Source organism: Peromyscus eremicus, chromosome 2, assembly GCF_949786415.1.
Source record: "Peromyscus eremicus chromosome 2, PerEre_H2_v1, whole genome shotgun sequence".
In the NCBI taxonomy this organism is placed as follows: Eukaryota; Metazoa; Chordata; class Mammalia; order Rodentia; family Cricetidae; genus Peromyscus; species Peromyscus eremicus.
Window position 1 is genome coordinate 122402087 of NC_081417.1, and position 22904 is coordinate 122424990.

The 22904-nt window shown below is 51.7% G+C and overlaps 1 protein-coding gene across 2 annotated transcripts in view; it reads left to right on the plus strand.

The window, feature by feature from the left end:
• The first annotated feature begins 1796 nt into the window (after positions 1-1796).
• The window catches only part of Slc1a7 (solute carrier family 1 member 7), a 45944-nt gene continuing 24836 nt past the window's right edge, over positions 1797-22904 (plus strand). Inside the window, exons 1-2 of one of the 2 annotated variants that reach the window (XM_059256027.1) lie at positions 1797-1961; positions 11666-11745. In XM_059256027.1, the coding sequence (XP_059112010.1) occupies positions 1797-1961; positions 11666-11745 (245 nt within the window). The remainder of the gene's footprint in view (positions 1962-11665; positions 11746-22904) is intronic. The other variant, XM_059256028.1, reaches the window with a different exon arrangement.

The following is a 22904-nucleotide window of genomic DNA, read 5'->3' on the forward strand; positions in this document are numbered from 1 at the left end:
TCGTTCCCATTGTCAGCCTTAGGCCGAGAGGCTTCTCTTGGCTGTGGGCAGCAGTTGAGTATAACTGCTCAACATGCTGAGAACGAATGTTGAATGCTTCACCCTAAAGGGGACATTTAAATCAACCTCTCACGGCTCAGGGAACATCCCAGGAGAGGGGGCAGAAAGAGTGTAAAAGCTGAAGGATGGGGGAGGGGCGTGTTGTGACACTCCCTCTTCTGGACATGATGCGGCCACAGCATCATGAGTCGTCCACAGCAGCTGTGGTCGCCCTCACAAGACCTGAGGGTCAACAATTCCAGCACGGATGGGGGAGGGATTTAGGAGTTCCACCTCTAGCTGAGGAGCACTTGGCAGTTGATGGACACTGAGGGAAAGAAACGCCCCCCACCCCGGGAGTACCACAGCTGGTAGGTTGTCCATGCTCATGCAGGGAGCATTAATTGCACTCTGGGTTATTTAAAGAAGAAGCCATTAAGGTGGGAGGGGCTTGTGCTGGGGAGGGTCCAGGAGGAGTTGCTGTTGTGGGTGGATGATGTTAGGTCTCAAAATGGGACAAATGGCTGCCATGCCTATTAACAGATCAAAGCAGACTCTGGCCACCAGGTTCTCCCAGCATCCCTCCATCCCCACTGTACAGGGTCCTCCTGACTGACATATCCCACTGCCTACCCTGGAATCTCCAGCCCAGGGGTGGGGCTGCCCCTCCCCCAGCTCCTCTGGCTCCTGTATAACTCAGCCATTTTGGCTACACCAGTCTCTTGGCCAGTCTCTTGGTCGGTGGCTCCTCTCTTGCTCTCCTTCCCCCTTTCTCCTCACATGGCCACATTCACTCTGGATTCTTTCAGATGCCTCTGGCTATTTTCTCCCTCACATTTATAACAGACCTTTTGCCTAAGAGTAGTTGTGTTCTCCTTTTTACTTCTTTTTTTATTCAGACACAATCAAGATACATTTTATATATATAAAAAAGAATAAATAAAATAAATAAATAGATAGATAATAGTCCCTGAGGGATGTGAGGTGAGTGGTCCTGGGCTTGAAGCATCCCAAAAGCAGTTATCATTTCCTGTTAACAGCAGGCTGAAGTCGGGGTAACTAAATTCAAGACTGAATTCCTCACGGTGCCACCTGACCCCACCCAGCTGAGTGCCAACTTAATGACTGTGCTGAGAGACTCAGGCTCTGGGAGTCTCAGTCCCTCTCTCAATGATGTGGAAACTGGAACTCAGTCCCAAGGTGGTGGGGTTGAGTCCCCATGACTGGCAGGAGCACCAGGGGCAAGCCTGGCACCCAGCATTCGCTCCTTCCACAGACGCCTCTATGTGCACTGGCAAAGTGATACATGCACAGCACTTACTCCTGGGCACTGGCGTTAGCAGGGACCATGCTAATACAACCACATGCTTCTAGGACAGCCATCAGATGCCCACCCAACACTTACTGAGGTTGGCAGTGACTGGCACCTCACTGCCGTGTTTTCACATCTTTCTGGAATGAGGTGGGGTGATGCACCTCTGCTTCCTCTCATGGTGTCTCATCCCCTGCCCTTTCAAGAGGAGCATCTGGCTTTGAGGACTGGACACGCCGATCACGTGGCCTGCTCTAATTTCCCAGGCCCTAATCTGCTCCCAGCTCCTAATGATGCAGCTGGTAATAGGATTGTGGCTTCCTTCTGGGTGGCTGTGCAGACCATGGCTGCAAGGCCGGCAGTAGGTGCCTAGGACTCTGTTCACCTTTGAGTCAGTCGAGAGGCTTGTGCCTCCAGCCCAGACCTGGGCCACATCCTACAGTGCATGGAATGGTGCCAACCAGCCGGGCTCAGCATGGCGCTGGGCGCGGTCCTGGCTCGAGGACGGGCAGTGTGTAGACACAACGGGCTTCTCATCCTGTCAGTACTGTCTGTCATCGTGGGCTGCCTCCTTGGCTTCTTCCTCAGGACCCAACGCCTCTCACCACAGGTCAGGTCCCCAGGGTGTGTGGGTCTGAAGGGCTGGGGCTCCCAGTGTCATTACAGGAGGGGAGCTAGGTTGCTTGTCTGGGCCTCAATGTTCCCATCTAGATCATGGGTGTGAAAAAGACCCACTAGTATGAGATGTCAGGAAAATGGTTGTCAAAGCCGCAACAGAGCCACAAAGCCAGCTCGGGGAGGTAGTCGGGGGCAAAGACACACCACTGAAAAAACACAGGGTTGAAAGCAAGGGTGGGGAGACCAGGGGACTTCAGAGAACACCCCCCACAGGTCCTTCATGACCAGGGGTCCAGGGTGGGTTTCCTATGCAGCAGGATCAGTAGGATAAGGCTCGAGGGTGTATGAAACTTGGGAGCAATGGATCGAGCCTTTTTTTGGGGGGGGGGAGGGTTGGAATATACAGTGAGACTAAGGGGCTGGAGTCCAGGGACCAAGAGCTGTAAGTTTCCCATCATCAGACACGGGCTTCGGACAACTGTGCAAAACCATGGGGAGGAAGAAAGATGGGGCAGATCTTCGGAGCCATCCCTGGCCTGGGTGGAACATGGTGGGGTGGTAGTGGGCCAGACAGGGTAACTGCAGGGGTAGCGAGTGACATTGGGTTGAAAGGAAAGGTGTGAGAACGGTGTCCCCACAGAGGAAACTTCAGGGGGTGTGGCTGATGGGAAGTGGGAGACAGGTGAAGTAGATTGGCTGCCGCGTAAATGCATCCTCCAGGGAAGACACTGGTGGTGTTACAGAAGACATCACACATACCTGTTCAACAAGGAAGACACAGCTCAGGACCGTGGAGTCAGGTGTCAAGACCTCCTACTGGAGAGACAAGCCACAGCTCCACAGAGAGACAGCTGGGGTTCACAGCCCAGGCACAGAGGGATGGGCCAGCGGGCAGGAAATAACTAAGAGAGAAGACGTGAGGAATGAGGCCCTTGCCCAGTGCAGACAAGGGATCAAATATTGAGAAGAGGGAAAGAGAGATTGGATCAGCTCTTGAGGGGCTTGAGGGTGAGGAGTTCTCCCTAGACCCAGTTAGCGGGATTTTGGTTATGGCTGCACCATGGAGACTTGCCAAGGAGGGCTCTGAGGAGCCTGTCTTCAGGAGATTCTGTCAGGAGGCTTCTGAAGAGTCCAGACCCCATAGATTCCTCATCCTTCTGATACCTCACACAGTCCTGAAGCTGGAGCCAGGCTTCAGACTCAGACTCCAATCTTCTATTAAAGGGATGGTGTCCCCAACCCTGGTCACCATCTGAAGCTACTTAGGAAGAAGCAATGACTCCAGAAGTACAGATTGTTACAAGCTTCTGGGGGCCAGGGAGTGGAATGTGGTGGTTTGAATGTAACTGGCCCCCATAAGCTCATAGTGAGTGGCACTATTAGGAGGTGTGGCTTTGTTGGCGTAGGTGTGGCCTTGTCGGGGGAAGTGTGTCACTGTGAGGGTGGGCTTTGAGGTCTCATATATGCCCAAGCCACACCCAATGCTTCAGATCACTTCCTGTTGACTTGTGATCAAGATGTAGCCAGCACCATGTCTGTCTACATGCCACCATGCTCCCCACCATGATGATAATGGACTGAACCTCTGAAATTGTAAGCCAGCCCCAATTAAATGTGTTCCTTTATGAGAGTTGCCATGGTTATGGTGTCTCTTCACAGCAATAAAAACCCTAAGACAGAGTTGGTACCAGGGACTGGGGTATTGCTGTGACAGGCCTGACCATGTTTTTGGCGGAATTTAGGCTTTGGTACTTTAGGTTAGAAAAGCAGTAAATTAATTCCATTGGCAGAGGAAATCTCAAAACAGCCTAGTATAGACTCTGTTGTGTGGTTACTAGCGGTAACTCTAATGAAGGTTTATAACAAAAAGGAGCAAGCTGAGCAAACAAAAATATAAAATGTGCAGATTGAGAAAAAGGGGCACCAGGAAGTGGAGTAGAGCTAAACCCTGTGTTCAAGGAGATAAAAAGATTAAGAAAGGGACTAAAGAGAGTGGACTCAACCCACAATGGCTGGGCTAAGGCCTCGCTCCTCTTTGGCCTCACTTTCCTCATCTGTGGAGGAAAGGGAGCATGTGTATCTTCCAGAATCGTTAAGGGAGTAAAGAACTACAGTGTCTGGTGGACAGTGAGCACTTACTGGACGCCATTTCGCCCCCTCTCCTGTCTCCCTGTGACGCTAATCTTGACCACTCTGACTTAGAATCGCCATGGTAGCACACACCCGGGGAAATGTAGGAGGCTGTCTGCAGAGAGGTTTAACTGAAGAGAGAAGGTCCACCTGGAATGTGGGCAGCGCCATCCCACAGGTGCGGGGGAGGAGGGCAGGTCGGATAAAAGAAGGCAACTGAGCACCAGTACCCTCTCCACGTGTGACTCTGCACTGTGAACAGCTGCCTCTGGCTGGATCTTTTCCACCTGTGAGCTGAAATAAACCCTCCCTCCCGGGACTCCCCTGGCACTCTTCAATCTGCACTCGGGTTCCAAAGCAGCAACTATCTATTTCCTGCAGGAAGACTATTTTGTGAAGACAAATTGGAGTGTCAGCTAGTAAAAGCCCAATTGTCTGGGGCCTCCTGCCCCAGAGCCGCCCTCCCCATCTGCTTGGGTGCCCCGTGCGTTCAGGTCTGGACTAACCTGCCAGACACATTGGAGGAGGCATGGATGCAGTGTGAGAAGAGTTGTTTGGAAGGAAGTGGCTTCTTGAGCACTGTCCTCTGAACGCCAGGGTTTTCCTGTTTGGTCTCTTTGCCCGTGACTCAGACAGCAAACCCTTCCAATTGTCTGAGCTTATGCAAGAGGCAGAAATCATAAACAATTAGGAAAATGGTAGAATGTTCTATTTGTGAAATGAGACTCACAAAATTAATGTGATTTTATCTTTGGATGCAAATAATTCATTAAAAAAATAGAGACATTTTGAGACTTCCACTTAAGTCCTGAAGATTTATAGTTATATCCATTTCCTTTCCTTCCTAAGAGTTTGATGAAATTTTAAAAAATCATTGCATTTATTTTGTGTGTATATGTGTGTGCATAGGCATGTACTTGCAAACACACACATGCACACACACACACACACACACACACACACACACACACACACACTCCACAGAGCATGTGTGGAAGTCAAAGGAAAACTTGAAGGAGTCGGTTTTCTCCTCTAGGAACTGAACTTAAAAGATTGCCAGCTTGGCAGCAAGCCCTTTACCTGCTGAGCCATCTCATCAGCCCTGATGGGATATTTTCAAGGACATAAACTACCCAAACCAAAGAGAACCTAGAGTCGATGAGAAAGAACTCCAGTTAGACAGTATGGGGAGTGGATGGAACTGGCTAGTCCCTTCTAGTAGAGCCCAGGAGGCTGGCATCCTAGCCCATAAGAGCAGATACTGAGTGGCTTTTCTCACAGGATTCCCAAGGGCTCTGAGCTGCAAGGACAAAGCAGGGGTCAAGCGTGGAGTTGACAGCAGGTACATTGGCACCAGAGCTCTTCCAGGCCATATGGTCAGAGGACTCTTCTCTCTACTGTGTCTAACTCTGGTCTGCCCAGGGCTCAGAGAAGCTTGCCTCAGGGACATCAGGCCCTCCCGTGTGAGGTGAGAAAGGGGCAGTGGTGAGGTGCATGCTTGAAGCAATCTGTAGACACTGGCATTCTATGGGCAGCCTCCCCAGCAGAACCCTGGGACCGTGACAGCCGGGCTTCGGCACAGGCTTCTTGTTGGAGCCTCACAAGAGGCCTCTGAATTCTTTGAGAAAGCAGGCTTTTGTCTCCTCCCTGCAGGTTGCACCCATCATTCTGCGCCTGAGGGACCCTCAGTGACAGGCCCAGAAGCTTCGTACTCCATACTTACCTATGAGCAGAAGTCACTAGAAATATGAGAAAAGCTGCAAATGTCAAAACCAGAGACTAAATGAAGAGAAAAGAGAGTCTCTAAGGACTCCTTTTAAACATTTATTTATTTGTATTTTATGTACATTGGTGTTCTACCTGCATCTATGTCTGTGTGAGAGTGTTGAATCCCCAGGAACAGGAGTTATAGAGTTGTGAACTGCCATGGGGGTGCTGGGAATTGAACCTGGGTCCTCTGGAAGAGCAGCAGTGCTCCTAACCACTGAGCCATCTCACCAGCCCCCTCTGGAGACTCTTAAAATCATTTCCTAAGGGCTGGGAGTAGTGGCGCATACCTTTCATCCAGTACTTGGGAAGCATAGGCAGGCAAATCTCCGTGAGTTCAAGACCATCCTGGACTGTATATCAAGTTCCAGGCCTGCCAGAGCTACATAGTGAGGCCCTTTCTCAGAAAATGTATTTCTTAAGATCTCTGGAGACACGAGAGCTAGTTATCATAAAACAGAACGGGGCTGTCAAGAGGGCTCAGCAGGTACAGGTGCTTGCTGTCAAGCCTGGTGACTTGAGTTCAATCCCCAGGACCCACACAAAGGAAGGAGAGAACTGGCTCCTGGAAGTTGTCCCTTGACCTCCACATGCATGCTGCATGTAGCACATGTGTGCCCACACAAATACACACAAGTAAATAAATAAATGCAATTAAAAAAACTGGGATGTAGGGGTAGCAGTGTAGCTCAACATCACTGTGTGCTTGGTGTGCATAGAGTCACAGGTCACAGCCCTAGCACCACAAACATCAAACAAGAACAGCAGCACATTGGACACTGTCTTAGTTTGGTTTCGGTGGCTGTGATAAACACCACAACCAAAGCAACAGGGCAGAAACTCAAGGCAGGAACCTGGAAGCCAAAACTGAAGCCGAGACCATGGAGGAGTGCTGCTTACTGACTTGTTCCTCATGGCTTGCTTATACAGCAGGCCTTCTTATACAGCCCAAGCCCACGTGCCCAGCGGTAGCATCATCCACCATGGGCTGGGCCCTCCCATACCAATCATTCATCAAGAAGAGCCCTCACAGACTCGGCTCAGACCCATCTTATCATCGAGGCATTTTCTCTGAAAGGACTGGAGTTGCCTCAGGACCCCCAAGGCCAAGTTCTCAGCACAAAGGAGATTTATTTGCTCCAGAGGGACAGAGGGCGGGGATAAGAGACAAAGACAGGAGATAGAGGATGAGGGAGCAGGGGAAGGGAACAAGGGAAAGGGGCTGGGGTTTTTGTCCCAGAGTGGGACAAAGGACTGCCTCTGGATAGAGAGGAGACAGATGTGGCCCATAGGAAAATGGCAGTTTATAAAGGGGAAACCCCTGTGTTAGCATGAAGTGTTTAATTTTGAATGGACATGTTAATTAGGGTGGCCAAAAGGGTGTTTTTGATTGCTGGACTTCAATACTTTGATAGCTGGACCTTGGTGGTCAGCCTCAGGAGGAGGAAGTAGCCAAATTGGGGGCTAGCTTTGGGAGTGTAATCTAACAGTTTTTAGCAAGGAAGAGGGAATAGGGAAGAGAAGGACAAGGCCTGCCAGAGCCATGTTTGCCAGGCTGGGGCCTGTTCCAGCCCTTCCTTCTCAACTGAGGTGTTTCTTCCTAAATGACTTTGGCTTGTGTCAAGTTGACAAACAAAAAACCGAACCAACACAGATGCCGAAAAGAGGGCACAAAGGCTGGAGAGATGGCTCAGAGGTTAAGAGCACTGGCTGTTCTTCCAGAGGACCCGGGTTCAATTCCCAGCACCCACACAGCAGCTCACAACTGTCTATAACTCCAGTTCTAGGGAATCTGACACCTTTCCACAGACACACTAACACCAATGCACGTAAAACAAACAAATTAACTTTTAAAAAATGAGGGAACCATCAAGAATAAAACAGAGTATTTGAATTTTAGAAGACAAGAATCAATATCAAAATGTCAGTGTCTGGGAAGGAGGTGTAGAAATCTGACAAATTAAACCAAACGGTGAAATATGAAAAAGAAGAACGTCCAACAGAAAAATGGAGGAGAGAAAATTTGCAGTGAATATAAGAAAGCATCCCAGAGTAAAAGTACAGATGAGAAATAAAAGGAAGGAACGTCTTCCCTGACAATGGCACATCACTGTGTAATTACAGGAAAATGGGGAAAAACAGACGAGCCTTGAGTGGTACTAAGGGAACAAGGCTAGGCTTGTTTAAAGAAAAGCATCCCTTTAGAACTGGAAGAGGAAGGCCGGGGGATGGCCCAGCAGGTGGGGTGCTTGCTGTGTATGCCTGGCAACCAGTTTGATCCCTGGAGCCCACCTACATAAAGGTGGAAGGAGAGAACCAACTCTACAAAGCTGTTTTCTGGCCTGTGTGCCCACACATGCACCACACACACACACTCACACACACACACACACACACACACACACACACACACACACTCACACACACATGCACATGCACATACACAATACTAATAAAATAAATTAAAAACCAGAAAAGGAAATTGTTTTCCAGTAAGAGTCTCAAATATAACCAGATTGTTAGAGAGAAGAGTAGGACTGAGGCAACTGAAGGCCTCAGAAGTTGCCTTCTGCATCTTTTCTCAGGAAGGAAATGTTCCACCAAAGGAGATGTTCCACCAGAATAGGAACAGACACAAACATCTCCAGAAACACTGGATCCTGTGCAGGATAAACCCCATAACGGAAGCCAAGAGGCCAGGCCAGCAGCTGGGCTTTGAGACACGACTACACACACACACACACACACACACACACACACACACACACACACACACACACCAGAACAGGAAGGTAGAAAGCTGCCGGCCTGAAGTCCAGATGAGATAAAAGGGAACGGATGTGCTTCTGTCGTATGGAATGCTTGCTTAGATGTTTTCATAGATAAAAACATTTGGAAGAAATTAATGAGAAGCTCAAAGAAAACAAAGCCAATAAAAGACAGTCAATTATTAATTTCAGGGACAAAATTAATAATTTTGTAAGTTGTATAAGTAACGGGACATGGTGGCAAGGATGCTGCTTGGCTCAGCAGTGAGCAGCATTTGATGATTAAGATACTGTTAACCTTGCGGCTGTGAGGTGGCTGGGCGGGTAACAGTGCTCGCCTGACCACGTGAGTTTTATTCCCAGAGCCCATGTGGAAGGGGAGAAGTGACTTCAAGTTGTTCTCTGACATGTGCCATCACACACACACACACACACACACACACACACACACACACATATGCATGTGCGTGCACACACATGCAAGCACGCACATGTACACGCACATAATTAATGCAAAAAATAGATGAAACAGTCAGCTGTACAAGAGCCAGGTTTAATACACACACTACACATACAGCACTACATACACACAAAAATACAGGCATGATACATAGTGAGTGTATTTTGTGGGATTTTTCTGGCACATTGGAAATAACGGACCTAGGCAGCCCAGGTCTCTCTCTTACATGTCACTAGGTGGCAAGTCCCCTCCTCTCGCAGGTCAGCTTCCTGTCTACGATGTGAGTGGGCTGGGTAGACTCTATGTAGCACCACCATCCTATGGCTGGGGCTTTTCAAGACATCAGGTCATTAACAAGCCATTGCATCTGGCTTTGTTTTTACTGATTTTTTCTTTGAGACAAGGCCTCAATATGAAGCCCTGGCTGGCCTGGAACTTACTATATAGACCAGGCTGGCCTGGAACTCATAGAGATCTGTGCTCTCAAGTCCTGGGATTAAAGGCATGCGTCACCACACCTGGCTTGGCACTAGGTTTTAAGATAGTTTCAGGCACCAAAATGTACCTTGGATGGTGTCTGCAGATCCTTCAGCCTGTCCCCCACATCCTCTCTCTGGAAGAAGGGTCCCAGTCAAGGACTGTCAGAAACAGAAGACCTGAAGTCAACGCTCTAGAAACAGTCCCCCAGTTGTGTTAGAATTCCAGACAATCCACAAGTCATTTTGTAGAACAAGTAAAGGACAGGATTTCATTGTCATCTGGAAGGTACGCTCAGCTGTTCACGGCAGTCCTTCAGCTGGGTTTCTCTCCTGGGACTGCCACTGGGAAGGGGCTTGTGGCCAGAGCTGGTAGGGGCTAAGCCGAGGTTCTGGCAGCCCTCATAAGCTAGGCTCAGCATCACCCTCAGTAGATTAATTAAAGAAACAAGCGACAGTGAAAGGCAGAAACCGAAGCTTCATCCCGTGTGGCCACCTTGGGAAGAGGAACAGAGAGGCCAGTGGCCTCTGGAGCCATGGTCCGGCCATGAAAGTTTAAGAATAAAGGGAGGTCAAGGGGTACCTGCAGCTAAGCGGTCCTGGCTGTTCCCACCATCATCAACCCATCATTGTCTGGCCTCCTCTTTCTTCTTCTCGATGGTCTGAAAAGTCATCAGAACTGTATGAAATCTCTCCAGGGAGACAAGTTCTTTTTCTGGCTGGCACTAGACTTCAGCCTTTTTCTCCCAACATGAGGCTCCTGGGGAAATTCCAATTCCTTGGGGTATATTGTCTCAGTGGTATGATAGCCAAAAGGAAGGACACGTGTGTCTTTTTAGAATACCTTCATTTCTACCAGGATGGTTACAAGCTGTCTGGACAGTGGACGGTGGCTATGAAAGGCCCAAGGAGGGTCTTTTACACCGAAGGGGACCTCTGCCTCCAAAGCCAGTATTTCCCCGGGGTAAGCTAGAGGAGGGAATCTTACTGGCTTGTGAGAAGGCTGTGGTTTACTGGTCATTCTCCTCACTAACTAGACTGGGACCTTTCCTGGGGCAGGAACCTTGCTTAGTCCATTTTGGGGACCCTAGAGTGATGCCTGGCCTAGCATGGGCTGCAGAGACAGCGTGCATCCCTGCCCTCCTCCCACTTACAATCTGGTAGATGGGCAGACTGTACACCAGGGATGGGGGGGGGGATGCAGCAGACTGTACACCAGGGATGGGGGGGGGATGGAGCAGACTGTATGCCAGGGACGGGGGGGGGGGATGGAGCAGACTGTACACCAGGGACAGGGGGGGGATGCAGCAGACTGTACACCAGGGATGGGGGGGATGGAGCAGACTGTACACCAGGGACGGGGGGGGGGGATGGAGCAGACTGTACACCAGGGATGAGGGGATGCAGCAGACTGTACACCAGGGATGGGGGGGGGATGGAGCAGACTGTACACCAGGGATGAGGGGATGGAGCAGACTGTACACCAGGGACAGGGGGGGGGATGCAGCAGACTGTACACCAGGGATGGGGGGGATGCAGCAGACTGTATACCAGGGACGGGGGCGGGGGGATGGAGCAGACTGTACACCAGGGATGGGGGGGGGATGGAGCAGACTGTATACCAGGGACGGGGGGGGGGGGATGGAGCAGACTGTACACCAGGGACAGAGGCGGGGGGATGAAGCAGACTGTACACCAGGGATGGGGGGGATGGAGCAGACTGTACACCAGGGACGGGGGGGGGGGGGGAATGGCGCTAATGGAGAGAGATGCACCAGGTGTGGTGCTGGAGTGCTCACACCAGGTGCTCACACACAGCCTCTCAATTGAGCCTCCCAGTGACTCGATGAAGTAATTATCATCCTCCTGTTGGAGATAAGGAGACTCAGAGGGCTAAGGCCATCAGGCTGGTTATGAAGGAGGGGCTCACCAGGATCCAGGTTGTTTGGCTCCAAATCGGTTTCTTCTTGCTGGCTCCTGCTGTCCAGATGCCAGACAGGAGCGTGCAGACCGGACAGTGCATTGAAGATGGTAAGGAAACACGATTTTGGAGTCTGTAGCACCTGCTCTGACCCTGATCTTGCTGTGTTTCTAGGAGATTAGTTACTTCCAGTTCCCTGGTGAACTCTTGATGAGGATGCTGAAGATGCTGATCCTACCACTGGTGGTCTCCAGGTGAGAGGAGAAGTGGGGGAGGGCATGGAGCTCTGCCTGGGGGACGGGGGAGGGCATGGAGCTCTGCCTGGGGGGCGGGGGAGGGCATGGAGCTCTGCCTGGGGGACGGGGGAGGGCATGGAGCTCTGCCTGGGGGGCGGGGGAGGGCATGGAGCTCTGCCTGGGGGGCGGGGGAGGGCACAGGGCTCTGACTGGTGGTCTCCAGGCGAGAGGAGGGGCGGGGGAGGACATGGAGCTCTGCCCCCCCCCCCCCCCGTGCCAACGTCCGTGGCTCTCTGCTATGGAGAGCTGGCCCGTTCTTGTGAGATCAAGACAATGCTTCCAGCCAGCACATCAGTCAGCTGTTTCTGCCACCTCCCTTCCCTCAACCCACACCAGTCATTGCCTCCTTTGATGTAAGCTTTCGGTCATCACTGTGACACAACTCCCAAGAAAATCAACTTGAGGAAGGAAGGGTTTTTCCCTCATCTTTTCAGAGGTTTGGGTCCACGGTCGCTGGGCCCGGGGTGAGCAAAGCATCATGGCGGAGAGCATGTGTGGAGCAGAGCGGCTGTCTGTGGCACCTGAACGGCAAAGGGAGAGGAAGGGAGGAGCTGTTGTCCCAATAGATCCTCAAGAGCACACCACCAGTTAGTTGTCCCGACACCCCAATAAGTTAAGAACCCGTCAGTGAATGAGCTCAGAGCCCCCATGCCATACTTCCCAAAGACCCCACCTCTAAACACCGCTGCATTGGGACCAAACCTTCAACACATGAGCTTGGAGGGACATTTCAAACAAAAATTATCACCACTGATAATCTCAGTAACCCCAAGAGCAGAGCACCCCATCTCTCCTATGAGTCCCACAGGCTATTAACCAACTACTTGATGCCTCTGCCATGGATGGTTCCCAGAATTGAAGTTCAATGTCACCAACTAGAGAGTTTACCCAGCACTGAGTGTCCCCTGACTTTCTGCTGTCCGTAGGTGGCCCCAGCCCTATGGTTCTTTCCTCAACCAACACCAGACTGTCAACAGCTTTAGCTGACTATCTCTGAGATAAAACACCCCTCCACACAGGCACAGAGCTCTCCTTCCTCATCCGGACCCATAGGCACCCTGCTGGTCCCCACACCTCAGTTCCATAGCCATCTCTTCTCCCACCCAGTGGCCAGAACGGTCTCAGGAAACATCTCATGTCCCACCATTACCAGTCCTGTGAGCCTCTGGTCCCTGGCTTGGGGCCTCTACACATGCTGTTCCTTCTGTCCGGAGTCCTTTTATCCTTTGCTAATTCTCCTTTGTATCTCAACAGCATAGACTTGCCTCCTTAGACAGGCCCCCTCCACCGAGCCCTCCCCACCGTCCTTGCTAGATCCATTCTGCTCTGCCCTCCCTCCAGACACCTACAGTTCCCTGTTAGTCTGTGTGTGTTCACCTGTCGCTTTGTCTCTCTATCTTCCCAATCTTAGAATACTTGTCTAATGAGTCAGCAGCTATATCCACACTCCTGCGCATGCTTGCCAGGTACTCTGTCCTGATGGGTACTGCAGACCCAGAACTTAGTCTCTGAACTCAAGTTGCTTGCAGGCTCTAGGCAAGACTGGCCAGGGAAACACAGTTTCCCAGCATCTAAGGAAGTGAGAGAGGCTTCCTCCTGGGTGGATTTCTGCTCCTTTGCCGTACCTCCGCTGTCCTGGCTGCCTGGGCAGATAGGCAGAACACAGACACCACACACAGCAGACCCTATAGTCAGGTTGGATTTCTCACCCTGGCCTTGTCACTTAGCTCAAGAAAAATCCTGTTTGGAAGTCTGTGGCCTTACGCCTAGTCTTGCTGCCTGTTGTCCTATGGCCTGGGGTAAGACACCTTTCCCCAGCCTGTGCTCCTGGTGACGGGTATCTATCTGTCCAGTCCTCTAGCTCCTTCCTTCCTCCACTAGACCAGAACACTCCTCCTGGCTGGGACGGGAATGCTGTCTTAACTTGAGAAAAGCCAGGGTGTTCGTGTTTCCGTTGTTTATTATACAGTGAAGGCCGGCATGGAGCAGCCATGCCACCAAGAAATGGCTGTGCCTTAACATTTCCTACCAAGAGAGAATTCAACCCGTGTGGGGGAAATGATGTATTATTTTTGTTGTTGTTGTTGTTTTCCTGGTCTGGAGGATCTCACAAATGCTAAACAAGTTGTTACCACCGAGCCATATCCAAACCCCAGAATGATGCATTCCTCTCATTCCTGAGCCTTTCCTCTCTAATTCTTAAACAAGACTATAGTCTATGCTCCATCCACCACTGTCCCCTGAGCAGTCCGTCAGCCTTGGGCTGGCCTTCCTGCCCTGGGGAGCATCACTCTGGTATGGGCACCACTCGGGTGGTTCCAGGCACAGTGAGAGATGCCAGGCCTCAGCCTGGGCGTAACTGCACCGGAACTGTTAAGGGACTCAAGGCAGGGCGAGCTTTCGAAGCCTCACAAGCGTTCTGGTGTTTTTGTTTTGTTTTGTTTTTGTTTTTGTTTTTAAACCTGGTTGTGTTGGGGTTCAGCCTCCCAGCTGGGTAGCTAAAGAGCCTGGCTGGAGGGCTGTTGCGCCTCCACTCCAGGGGCTCCTGGCTGTGCCTGAGAAGCCGGTGGCTTTCTGTAGCATCTGCCTCAGGGAATCAGAGGACACAGCCAACTCCAGTGAGATGCCAAGTCTTACTGTCGGCTCCCACCTCATCTCCGGGATGACCTGCCGACTGGTCCCAAACCAGGCCCTGGAACCATTGCTAAGCATGCCACATGTCATTGTGACTTCCCACCTTCACTTACACTGCCCCAGACCCTCTCTTCTTTAAAGTCTCACCTGCATTCACGCTCGCACTCTGTTTGTGAAATCCTCCTGGCTCCTTATTTGTTGGTAGCTATGGGTGACAGCCTGTGTCTTCCTCTTGTCACATCTGTAACCCTGAATGTGTCAGAACCACCAGGTAAATGAATTTTAGTCACATCTGGCATGGCTCATTCTGGGATCTGGGTGCTTTTGTAAAGCCCCATGATGATAACATGCAAGCAAGCACTCCTCCCTGGGGTGGCCGCTTATCCCAACCGGTCGTGACTCACGGGAAGCCTCTTCCATTAACAGGGTTGAATGCAGGTTCACACTGACTTCTACCTGGTACTCTTGTTGATACATGAGACTGGAGAGAGGCATGATGGTGACTGCCTTGGAGGGCCTCAGCAGAGGGAGGGGATAGAGCAGGGAGGTCCAGTGAGGGTAAGTCGAGGCCAGTGGGGCTTGGTTGGCATCCATCTCAGCCATTCTTCCACAATCTCTATCTTTTGACTCTTGGACCTCCTTTGTCCAGAATCTACTCCAACCTAGCCCAGGCGAATGCAGCCTACCCTTAGCTGTCTATGGTTGTGGGAATCACAGTGAGGGAGGGTGGGTGGAGCTGGGATCCTGCACAGGGTTCCAGGAAAAAGCAGGACCTTTGGGATCCCTCCCTAGATGTGTGTGCTCTCAACAGTTATTTATTTGGGGGGAGGGGGGAGGCACACGCCAGTGAGTATATGTGGAGGTCAGAGGACAGCTTGTAGGAGTCCCCTCCTTCCAGCATGTAGGTTCCAGGGATAAAACGTAGGTCGCCAGTCTTGGTGCCAACCACTTTCAGTCTCTGCCCTCTCACTGGCCCTGAATGGGCATGGGAGCCTGAGCAGCATCTTCAAGATGGGAAGATCACCCTGCTCACGGGGCTGCTGTGGGATGGCATATGGTCAGGCACAGTCCGGTGCATGATGGGCATTGCATGCTTGTTTCTAACTTTTTTTTTTTTTTTTTTTTTGGTTTTTCGAGACAGGGTTTCTCTGTGTAGCTTTGCTCCTCTCCTGGAACTCACTTGGTAGCCCAGGCTGGCCTCGAACTCACAGAAATCCACCTGGCTCTGCCTCCCGAGTGCTGGGATTAAAGGTGTGCGCCACCACCACCCGGCTGTTTCTAACTTTTAAAGCGTCTCCGAGGCCCAGGTATTTCATGAAGCCTCTTCCTCTGTTCCTGCTGTCAGGGGTCGTGGCACCTACAGCATACACGTCACCTCCCCTGGGAAGTTCTCTTTGACAGAGTGACTGACACAGCCGTTCATACAGCTCTGAACCTCCCAAATGGCACCCCCGAGTCTCTCCGGTCTCACCATGACTCAGTCCTGGCACCCTGAGGTGCCACTCCTCTTCACGTTTCATGAATTCTCGGAACCACTGCTTCTTGTTTCCCTGTGCTCTCGCAATCCCATAGTCCAGCCACCTTCTCAGTTCCCCACTCCTGGGGACACCCCTTGTCCTATCTAAGTTGATGGGTCGCAAATCAAGCAACTTCTCTGGCAGCTGGGAGAGCATGTTGGGGTCTTCAGCCTCCTTTGTCTGTTATATCCAAAGTCTAAGCCTGACGAAGTCTCTCATCTTCGTAACTCGTGTCTCACAGGGTCCCAGTGCAGGCCTCTTCCCATCTGGGGGCTCCCCTGTGGAAAAATCAGCTTCCAAGCTCCCTCAAGCCATGGGTAGAAGTTGGTTCCATGCAGCTATTAGCCTGAAGGCCCAGCTTCTGTTGTTTTTGTGTGCGTGGTGTGTGTGTGTGTGTGTGTGTGTGTGTGTGTGTGTATGTGTGTGTGTGTGTATGTGTGTGTGTGTGTATGTATGTGTTATTGCTTTGAGACATGGTCTTCTGTAGTTCAGGCTGACCTTAAATTTAATATGTAACCAAGGTTGACTTTGAACTTCTGACCTTTTTGCCCTCACCTCCTGTGCACTGAGATTATAAGCCTTCACCGCCACACCAAGTGCTGGGGATTAAACCCAGGGCTTTGGACATGCTAGGTAAGCACTCTCCAACTGAGGTACAAACCCAGCCCCAAGGGCCAGCTTCTGGATGGCTACCCTCTGTCCTCAGCCATCTGCAGCTCCCTGCGTCCTGCCCCCTTCACAACTGGTTCATTACATGGCTTCGGCTTTCTCAAGGCTGACCAGGAGGCCTCCCTCTCATCTTCTAAGGCAGAGTCACATGTGATATGCTCATGCATGTCACATGTTACGTGGTCATGAGTGTTACATCCCAGCCCCTTTGTCATGCATGTTAGAAGCAGGTCACACTCAGACAAGAGGACTGCACAGGGAAGGGGCCAGGGAGGTCACCTTCGGGAGCCTCTTCCTTTCCTCCCTCTCCTCCCGTTTCCCTCTTTATCTTCCAGAACAGAGTCCTGGCCTTTGTGTTTCCAAGTCCCCTCCACTCAGGCTGTCCCTGCAGTGAGGTTGGATTGGGTGGGGCTTCTCAGACGCTGCTCTTCCAGAAATTTCTTCTGCGGTAGTGCAGCAGCGTTACCATAGGGACAGGACACACGGAGCAACAGGTGACTCTCATTGCCCAGGCAGGCTCTAGGACGTAGTAGGTGCCTGGTAATGCCCACTAAATGAGTAAAGAGTCACGGGAAAGCGATGGGGTAGAGTTCAGGACAAGTTTCATGACCAACACTAGAACTGAGTCCTGAGGGAGGTTAGGAGTTGTCTTTTATTTATATTGTTATTAATGATTATTTTGGAGGCATGAATCCCAGGCTAGCATTAAACTTTTGATTCTTCTGACTCAGTTCAAGCTGAAGCCCAGTGTCATTTTCTTGAGACCTCCACACCAGAGTCCTCCAAGGTCAGTTTATTTCACTCCGTAGAAACTTCCTGGTAGCTCAGAGGGGTTGTATGGCTGGCCAGCCATTAGCCCTGAGGCTCTGGGTCTTTCTGCATAGTGTCTCCATGGATTGCAGGACCCATGAAGTACAGAAGGCATACATACGTCCCTGCTCCGGGCACAGAGATACTGTCACCTCTTCCATAAATCCTCCCAAGCACTCATTCTTCACTGTTCCTCAGGCTCCTCAGTGAGCCCCGAGATGAGCATCCTAGTCCCCACTTCCTTCCCAGGTTTTCCTCGAGGGACTTTCCTGCCAGCTGACCTCGTGGGCTCTCTGGGTACACTGCCACTAACTTCAGTGACAAGGAAAAGGGTTCGGAGCTTTAGTCTGTAACTGGAAGATTTCCTGGGTCCCGTGGTTGGGACAAATCTCTCCCACATGTGCCCCCCCCCCAAGTAAACACACAGGGACTTATATTAATTGTAACTGCATGGCCATGGCTCAAGCTTTTAGCTAGCTAGCTCTATATCTTAAATTAGCCCATAACTATAATCTATGTTCCGCCACATGTTCCATGGCTTTACCTGCGTCCCATTATGTGTTGCTCCTTGGGCAGCTGGCTGGCGTCTGTCCCCGCCTTCTTCCTGGGTCTCTCTTTGAATTTCCCGCCTGCCTCTAAGCTGTCTTGCCATAGGCCAAATGGCTTTATTTATCAACCAATCAGAGAAACACATATCCGCAGTGTACGGAAAGACATTCCCCCATCATTAGTCTTTTCTTGCAGAGGTCCCTTGAGCCTCTGCTGCGAATCGAATCAGTGCAGCTTTGTACAACTCTACAGATCTCCCAGCAAACCACAAAGGGTCCCCCGTCCCCCAGGCAGGGGGCCTCTTCTCGCCTCACAGGTGCCACTGGGGAGATATTTCTCAAAGTGAGAGTGGGACCCCTCTGTCTCCATCCCCGAGTGTTGGCACCTCATACCAAATTGAAAACTTCTGCGTCACATGACAACGATGGTCTGGTGGGCAGCTTCTGCTACAGCATTATCCTTAACTTACGTCGGGGCCCTCACCCTGGGAGGGGTGGGGCTTAGGTGGAGGCCAAGTACTTTGCCCTTCTCAGCTCTCCTCTGCAGTGTTATCCACTCCTGATTCCTTTCACATAGCCCCCCGGGACCTAGAAGCCATCTTTTCCCACTTTCTCCCAATAAGGATGCCTGTTGCTGCACATACCGCTTTCCTTTTGAATTCATAGACCAACAGAAAAAGGAAGAAAGAAACAAAAACAAAAACACCCCCAGCTTTCTGTTCCTTTAAGTTCTTGGAGGATACCTTCCTGCTCTTCCACGAAAACAAATCTGCCTCCTGCTTGTTTTGGTTTTCATTCAACAAAATGTCTAAGAGTTTCCAGCCTGCACCGGTGCCTTTGGGGCTCTTGTTAGACTCTTGCCCTGGGGGCTGCCGTGGAACCTCCCCATCACCAGTTCCTGTGATGCTCCCAGACACACCACTGGGCATTTCTGCACCTGGCGCTCTAGAGTACCTCCAGTTATGTTACAACATTCTTAGCCTCTGCCGCGAAGCAGACACAGCGTATGTGCCAACTTACAAGGCAGGGTCTAGCAGATGGGGGGTGTGTATGTGGCCCACGCTGGCTTCACGAGAGCTAACCTTGGGATGTTAATTATGACTTGCTTTCACACATCCACAGACAAGAGCAACACAAAAACCGGGGATGTGGTTAGCCCAACATCTGGATCCAGCCGGAGCCTCCAATTCTTCCCTTGGTGGTTTTTTTTTTTTCCCCAAAATCCTCCTCTCCCCTCCTCCAGCTTCTCAAACCAGGCATCATTCAAGGAAACCGAAGCCATGTGTTTGTGATTCACCGAGGCTGAGCATGGCAGAGTGGTTTGTCAGCTCTGCCTCGGAGAGAAGTCATGTGTGTGTGTTTGCGTGGGAGCCTCGTGTGGGTCTGTAGTGAGTGTGGGTACATTCGTATGCCCACATGCAGATCGTTCTTCTTCCTGTTTCTCGACAGATTTTCAACAGATATTTCTTAGAATCAGGAAATCGTGTTTGGTCAGAAAAGCCTCCCCGCCCGTTCTCCCCCTTGCTGAGGCACTCGAGTTTGGCACTCCACCACACACCCACGTTCTGACTCCTTGGAGATGGGCCTGGGCCAAGCTGTCTTAAAGTCTGGTTTGGGAGCCAGTATGCAGAGCAGTTTCTCTGGGCTCTCTGACAGGCTGCAGGCTGGAGGTGACCACAATCTAAGTGTCAAACCTGGTATGGCCTGATCTTTTGGACTCGGCCCTGAAGTGAGGGTAGCCTTCCTGTGCACAGCCCCGCCATTCCTTCAGTGGAAGCTGGGGGCCTTTCGTGGTCCTTGCCTTGTCAGCTGAGACCCTTGCTGATCAAGAGAAAAGCCAGCCCAGCTAGGTCTGTGGTAGGGCAGACCTTCCGCCTAGAGATTCTCGGGAAGTCTCTGTCCATCTCAGACACATCTGGTCTACTTGCTGCTCACCTTCCCAGGATCTACTGGGCAACCACCTCTGGGAGGGTGGGTCCAGCTCCCTCGTGGGCTACCAACTGCTTTTGATCTCTCTCAATCACAGCGGTGACCCAGAGATCTGTGTTGTTGCACTGCAGGTCTTTCTACCTACTAAACAAGGTCCCTGAGGGCCCCAGGTACTCAGAGCAAGTACCCCAAAATGGTTGGTGTGGTTGGTAGCACATATACAGGGCTAGGGAGGTAGGTGTTTTTGTAAGAGTTCCTGTCGTCCTCGTGTAGAGGCTCACTGTGCCCAGTAGAGCCTCATTCAGATAGCCCAGCCTGAGCTTGGGGACAGACACCCTCAGTCCTACTGGAGGAGAGGTAGGAGATAGGCTCCCGAATGCACAGGGCCTTCCCTTCCCTCGGGTGTGGTCTTTCTAGGCCTTTCTAGGTCACACCAGCCTGGTTCTGGACAGCCTGACAGGTGTGTCTAGGAAGTCCCTACTCATGATGGAGACTGTGCCCTCCAATGCCAGGCCTTCTGTACCGCATGAGAGAGACAACTCCACAGGAGGCCACCTGGCAAACAGAGAGGACTGGTCTGTGTGTCTGCAAAGGGCAGCTGTGTCCGTAGGCAATCCTCTCCCCTGGAGGTAGATTTCATCCTGGCTCCGGGAAAAGTACTTCCTGGAGGACAAACCGGCCCCTGTGACTGCTGCCCCAGAGTGTGTAAGCAGAGGCTCTTGGGGAGTTTCTGCACTTTGGAAGGAGTGCTGGGACCAGATGGCCCATATTTTAGTGAGCTGGCATCAAGACATCCTGCCTCAAGTCCTAGACAGGATTGCTTGGGGGAGAAGGGGTGTGGCAGAGCCATCTGGGAAGGGGAACCAGGCGCTAACGTGGCACTTGCTGTCAGAGGCTATGGCTGTCATCTGCTGGGGTGGGTTAGAAAGGCTGACTCATGACCCACACCTCTCCACACACACACCTCCTCTCCTGCAAGGTGGACTGTCCATAGCCTGAGGAGTCAGCTAAGATCAGAGCCAAGGACTCAGCCCAGGGACTCAGGTTCATTCCTGCTCCTCAGGTTTGCTGGTAGCAGGAGTTGTGCCTGAATGCTGTGCTGGACACCTGAGTGCCGACTCTGTGACTTCAGTGAGTTGCTTGCAGTGTCTCAGAGAGGTTCATTGCAAGGCGGGATGGCTCTGATGGAAGTTACCAAAGCTTTGAGTGAAGGACCCATAGCTCCCTATCAGCTCCAGTATCCCAGTCTGCTGTCCTTCAGACTCCGGGGTTCCTGTCCCAGAAACTCAGTCGCTTCCCCTAAAGCTTTTGTCTCTTTTACTGCCTGTCAACCCTAGGTGCTGTCTGAGGGACACAGTACCCTCCCTGGCCCTTTCCCAGGGGGACTCAACCTCAGGGCAGGTCTGTGGCAGCCTTAGGCCCTCAGGCTAATGGCCCCAGGTCCCAGGTGACTCATCAGATTACCAGCAAACCAACTGCCAATGTCCCCTTCCCGCGTGCCACCGCAGCAGCTCAGCCTTCCTCCTACCCATCTCAGTGTTCCCACTGTCTGGTGCTCAAAGCCAAGTGCAGCCCAGTACTTGTCTGTGTTCAGTTTCATGGTGTCAGATTTGGCCAGCGATTCTAGCTCGCTGGGGTCCTTCATCCAACACGTCAGCTGTTCCCTCCAGCTTGCGGTCCTCTACAAATCTGATCCACATGCTGTCGGTGGCCTTGGCCAAGCCATTGATAAAAAGAACTAGAAAGGGAAGGGCTGAAAGCACAACCCTGAAGACCCTGTCTACTGTCTGCAACTGTTGTTCAACTCCATATGGTTGCTGACATCCCATCTCGTCCCTGAAGTTCTAGTGCCAAGTCCCTCAATGTCTAAGACACACAGTACCAGGGAACTGGCCTCAGCCTGGCCAGGGGACCAAAGTTAGCTCAGGTGACCAGTTCTCAGGGAACCTACACTGGATACCCAAAGTCACCAGAATCCCAAGCCATCCTTACACTCTGGTCCAGAGTACCACCAGGTTTAACATCTCACATCAACCGACTCTCAGGTCTAGCCAGGCCCTGGGCTCTGCGGACCTAGAAGTAAGCCAGACTAAGGCCTACCCTGAGAGAGATCCAGAACGCCTGGTGCTTGCTGAATAGCTTGGACTGGCACCAGACTCTTTGTCCTCCTGCCTTGGCCCCAAGTGCAAAGATTATAGACCTAGTCCATTCCCACCATTTCGTACTCCTCTACTGCCACCCTGTACTAGACTCAGGGCCTGGTCTTGGGGAACTGGGATGAGCATACTGTCACGGTGTCCTTCAACAGACTGAGAAGCACAGGGTACTTCCTAGGGAAGATGGCTGAGGTGGCCACTGTCGGGGAAGGCCTCCAGAAGACATGATTTCTGAGATGACCTTGGTACAGTGGAGATGAGGCGGGGAGTGGATGGGGAGAAGGAGGAGAGTGGGGAAGGCCCGCCCAAAGTGGTTTTACACTGTTCTGGGGTCACCCGAGAAGGGAGGCTGAGGCAGGGCACTCAGAGCCTAAGGTCAGGTACTCTTCAGCAGGGTTCGTGGGTGAAGTGTGTGAGCAGGGCCTCGGGAATCTCCTCCAGTCCGGCCCACCATAGTGCCACTTGCTCAGAGTTATCTGGTCCACAATGGGGATCACAGTGCCAACCTGGAAGTCGATGTGGAAAGCAGATGAGGTGCTTAGGCAGCCTTCCCCTTCATCAGGAGCCTGGCAGTCAGGGTCTCCCTTCCCCCACCCCTACAGATTGAAACAGGCTGAGTGCCAGCCCAGCTCCCTACCATCTCTATAAGCTAATGTCTGTAATCACCTCAATCTCTTGATCCCCAATCCCTGGGCACGCAGTAGTGAACCAGATGGCTTGGGAGGGAGATGTGGGCCTCTGGACTCCCATCCTCCCTGGGGCCTTTTACTGACCCTAGGCACTCCTGAGAGCATTCAGCTAAGCCTGGAGTGGGACAGATAACACAGTCATTGTCCCTACCCTAAAGACATGAG